The sequence below is a fragment of the Otolemur garnettii genome, unplaced genomic scaffold (assembly GCF_000181295.1).
Source record: "Otolemur garnettii isolate 467f Iridium unplaced genomic scaffold, OtoGar3 scaffold00032, whole genome shotgun sequence".
Lineage (NCBI taxonomy): Eukaryota > Metazoa > Chordata > Mammalia > Primates > Galagidae > Otolemur > Otolemur garnettii.
In genome coordinates this window covers 6,659,680-6,663,974 of record NW_003852427.1, presented here as the reverse complement: position 1 = coordinate 6,663,974, position 4,295 = coordinate 6,659,680, and the positions used below count along the sequence as shown (strand labels likewise).

Genomic DNA, 4,295 nt, shown 5'->3' with positions numbered 1-4,295 from the left:
GGAGGCTGAGGCAAGAAAACAGCTTAATCCCAAGAGTTTGAGGTTGCTGTGAGCTGTGATGACGCGGCACTCTACAAGGGTGACAAAGTGAGACTCTGTCTCAAAAGAGAGAGAGACCATATCTCTAAAAAAAAAAAGCCAGGCATTGTGGCAGGTGCCTGTTGTCCCAGCTACTTGAGAGGCTGAGGCAGGAGGATTGCTTAAGCCCAAGAGTACCATAGTACTCTACTGAAGATGACCAAGTGAGACTCTTGTGCCCAATAGATAAATAAATAAACAAATACACAGGAATAAATTCAACAGAAAAGTACAGAAGAAAACTGTTTTGTTAAATGACATAAAACAAGATCTTAAAAGTGAAGAATTATGTTATGTTCCTAGCTAAAAAGATTGTAAAAATGTCAGTTCTTCCCAAAATAGTAGATCATTTCCTTATAATACCAGCCATAATTTCAGTGCATTTGAGAGAGTTCTGGTAGATGGGTTGGGAAGATAACCTAAGTAAAGTGATTTTACATTGAGTGAACTCTGACAATTAAGTACACAAACTCATCTTCGAAAAAGTGCTACATACCTCTGAATATCACTATTGTCAACTTTGAAGTACTCCCCTAGGGAAGGTATACACTGAAGCCAGCATCTAGTCCACCCTTCAAAACAGTTTTGGAACTCTTTTTCTGGAATAGCTATCAGAACTGTTGTCATACTACCCTTGATGTCCTGAATGTCATCAAACATCTTCTTTTCAGTATTTTATCTTCAGGTAAAGAAAAAAGTTACTGGAGGCCAAATCAGCTGGATAGGGATGGTGTAATAGTATACTTATTTGTTTATTGTCTTAAAATTCTCAGAGATAATACCGTGTGAGCTGGTGCATTGTCATAATGCAAGAGCCATGAGTTGTTGGCCAAGATTTTCTTAATTGGAAGAGAAGAAGAGACTCCATCTCTCCTTAAAAAAAAAACTAGAAAAATTAGTCAGGCATTTTGGCAAGTAGATGTAGTCCCAGCTACTCAGGAGGCCAAGGTAGAAGGATCACTTGAACCCAAGAGTTTGAGGTTGCTGTGAGCTAGGCTGATGCCACAGCACTCTAAGCCTGGGAAACAGAGTGGGACTCTGTCTCAAAATTTAAAAAAAAAAAAAAAAGGATTTTCCTATTTCTCTATGGACATTTACTTGGTCTGCTATGCTTCTCACAGCCTACAATTTGATACACAATTTTACAATTTTTTGCAATGTTTTTGTGAGTTCTTATAATTGGTTTCCCTGACCTGACAATTTCTGTCCCCTCAAAAGAACATTTAATCCATTTGTACACTGCTTTTTTCTCATGGCATTATCTCCATAAACTAGTCCTCATTGTCAGACCTCATATATAAAATTGTAAGCTTATGTTGAAAGGGCAGTGTAGTATAGTATTTAAGAGTACTGAATCAAAGGCTACCTGAGGTTCATATATTGGCTCTATCTACTACCAGTTCAGTGTGTCTCTCTGGCTCATTTTCACCATCTATAAAGTAAGGGTATTTGTTCCTATCTCTTGGGATTATTTTGTAGATAAAACAGGTCATTATATATAGGCCTTTATACTTAGATGCCTTTAATGCCTTTATACTTAGAAAATGTTTCAATAAATTATTTGCTGTTAACAGTATAAAAATTAGAAAAAGACTAGATAAGAGAAACTTGTTTAAATATTTACATTAGTTGAATTACATTACAAATCACATTACAAATCTACTTTAATCAAAACAAGCATTACCATCAAAATAGATGAGTGAAACTAAAGCATCCAGAACTAGATCTAAGTATATATTCATCTGAGAGCCTTAAAAATGTTTTCTAAATGACATCTAAATTCAACAGGAAATCTGGTTTGACACTGATGGAGGTATAACCGGCTATTTGTCTGCTGGGAATAAACAGTCCCACCTACTGTCAGTAGAGATAAATGCCAAACAGGTTAAATATATAAAAATGAGAGAGAAGAAAAAGCAAAAGGAAGAAAGAGCAAACAAATAATCAAGAGCAGAAGAGTGCAAGAGAGGAAAAGAAATTAGAAAAAAAATGAAGAATATATTTCTATAATGCCCAGGACAGAGAGATCTTTGAAGGCAATGCAAGAAACCTAGAAGCCATAAAACAAAAGGAGACAGATGTTACTATGTAAAAGATTACAAAAAACACTTGACATTGAGAGAAAACATTTGCATCATTCAAAGGACAAAGGGACACTACCCCTAATATACAAGAGTTCTCATATGTAGATTAGAAAATTGAATAACAGTAGGAAAAAAAGCAATTACCATGGAAAAAATCTTAGAAATAAAATGTGTTTCACTTCACCAATTGGCATATACAAAGGTGCAGAATTACAATGACATGCCATTTTTCAACCATAAACTAGAAAACATTGAAGGGGTTGTAATATCTAATACTAGCAGAGATATGAGATTATAAATTTTAATAAGTAGTCTTATGATTTGTCAGTATCAAAGTTTGCCTTTTCACCCATTATGTTCTTGGAAGTTTTTTCTATAGAAATAAATGTTACCATTTACTATAAATATAGATGTTAGAGTGTGTGTGTGTGTATGATGTTTTCAAAAATTTAGGACTAACTAAAATGGCCATAAGAGACAGTTGACTAAATTATGATACCTAAGTTATATAATAATATATTATTTAATTATTCACATGTGCATGTGTCCTCTTGAAAAATACTAAAGACTCGGTGCCTGTGGCTCAAGAGGCTAAGGCGCCAGCCACATACACCTAAGGTAGCGGGTTTGAATCCCAAGCCCGCGCCCGCTAAACAACAATGATGGCTGCAACCAAAACATGGCCAGGGGCTGTGGCGGGCGCCTGTGGTCCTAGCTACTTGGGAGGCTGAGGCAGGAGACTTGCTTGAGCCCAGGAGTTGGAGGTTGCTGTGAGCGTGATGCCACGGCACTCTACCCAGGGGGACAGCTTGAGGCTCTGTCTCAAAAAAAAAAAAAAGAAAGATACTAAACATACATTGTAAATTAAATACATGTATATGACTTGGTTTTTGTTAAAACAGAAAAACTCTCGTAGATGAGCTTTGAAATGATGGAGATACAGTAAAATTTTAGCATTGCATAACTCAGAAGAATGGCATTGTAAGAGACTGGAGTTTATCCTCTTTTTTTTTTTCACATTGTATACTTTTCTCTTGTTTAACTTATGATAAGCACATATTCTAAAGAAAAAGATAAATACCAAAGTATAGAGTTTAACCTCGGTCTTAATCAGTAATAGAATGTTTTCATTTTTTATAATATGTTCATTTTTAGTACATGGTTATTGTAAAACTGTACACTCACACTCATGTATTTTGTTTCACTTTAGCAATGTCTGACCGTCAAGAGAGTGCTCTTATAGAGCTAATGGTTTGTACAATTCGTCAAGCTGCTGAGGCACACCCTCCAGTGGGAAGGGGTACCGGCAAGAGAGTAAGTTACACAGTGAGAAATATACAGAAAGGCTTTGAATGTGATGATTTTAGTATTTGGATATTTTATTGGTATTTTCATCCCTGAAAACATGTTTTTTAAATAAATGATGCATACTATGGTGCTTCATCTTTATATCCTATCTACTATACTCAGGATTCAGAACTAGATTCTTTTCTTCATGTTCCTGTAGCATCTATACTAACCTGCAATACTTACATAGTATTTTAAGAATGTTTATATTCATATTTATTAAAAGTATATGAAGATTTTTGTAGGCAAATTTCCTAATTGGCAAGCTCTTGTACTTAGCAGCTATATAATCTTAAGATAGGTGACTTTATTTTTCTGCGTCTCATCGCTGCTTTATCTATAACATGGAACTAATAATATACAGGGTGTCCCACTGGTCATTATACATAGGAAAAATTAACAAGCTCATATTATATATTATACCATAGAATCTCTATAAGTTGAACACTCAGGTGACTATAACAAACTGATCAACAAATGGAGATGGTCAGCATAAGGAAGTAGGTTCACTGCGTTGTTATATACATATGGTGCATGTCTGTTCTATGAAATGAGGTTTAAAAGTTTGTGATGAAGGCTCGGTGCCCATAGCACAGTGGTTAGGGTGCCAGCCACATACACCTGGCTTGGTGGGCTCGAACCTGGCCTGGGCCTGCTAAACAACAATGACAGCTACAACAAAAAAATAGCTGGGCGTCGTGGTGGGTGCCTGTAGTCCCAGCTACTCAGGAGGCTGAGGCAAGAGAATCGCTTAAGCCCAAGAGTTTGAGGTTGCTGTGAGCTGTG

General features: G+C 36.1%; 1 protein-coding gene across 4 annotated transcripts in view; it reads left to right on the top strand.

The window, feature by feature from the left end:
• Window positions 1–4,295, top strand: part of STAG1 (stromal antigen 1) — a 412,760-nt gene that overhangs the window by 329,302 nt on the left and 79,163 nt on the right. For all 4 annotated transcript variants that reach the window (XM_003789415.3, XM_023513064.1, XM_023513065.1 and 1 more), the window contains one exon: window positions 3,373–3,476. In XM_003789415.3, the coding sequence (XP_003789463.1) occupies window positions 3,373–3,476 (104 nt within the window). The remainder of the gene's footprint in view (window positions 1–3,372; window positions 3,477–4,295) is intronic.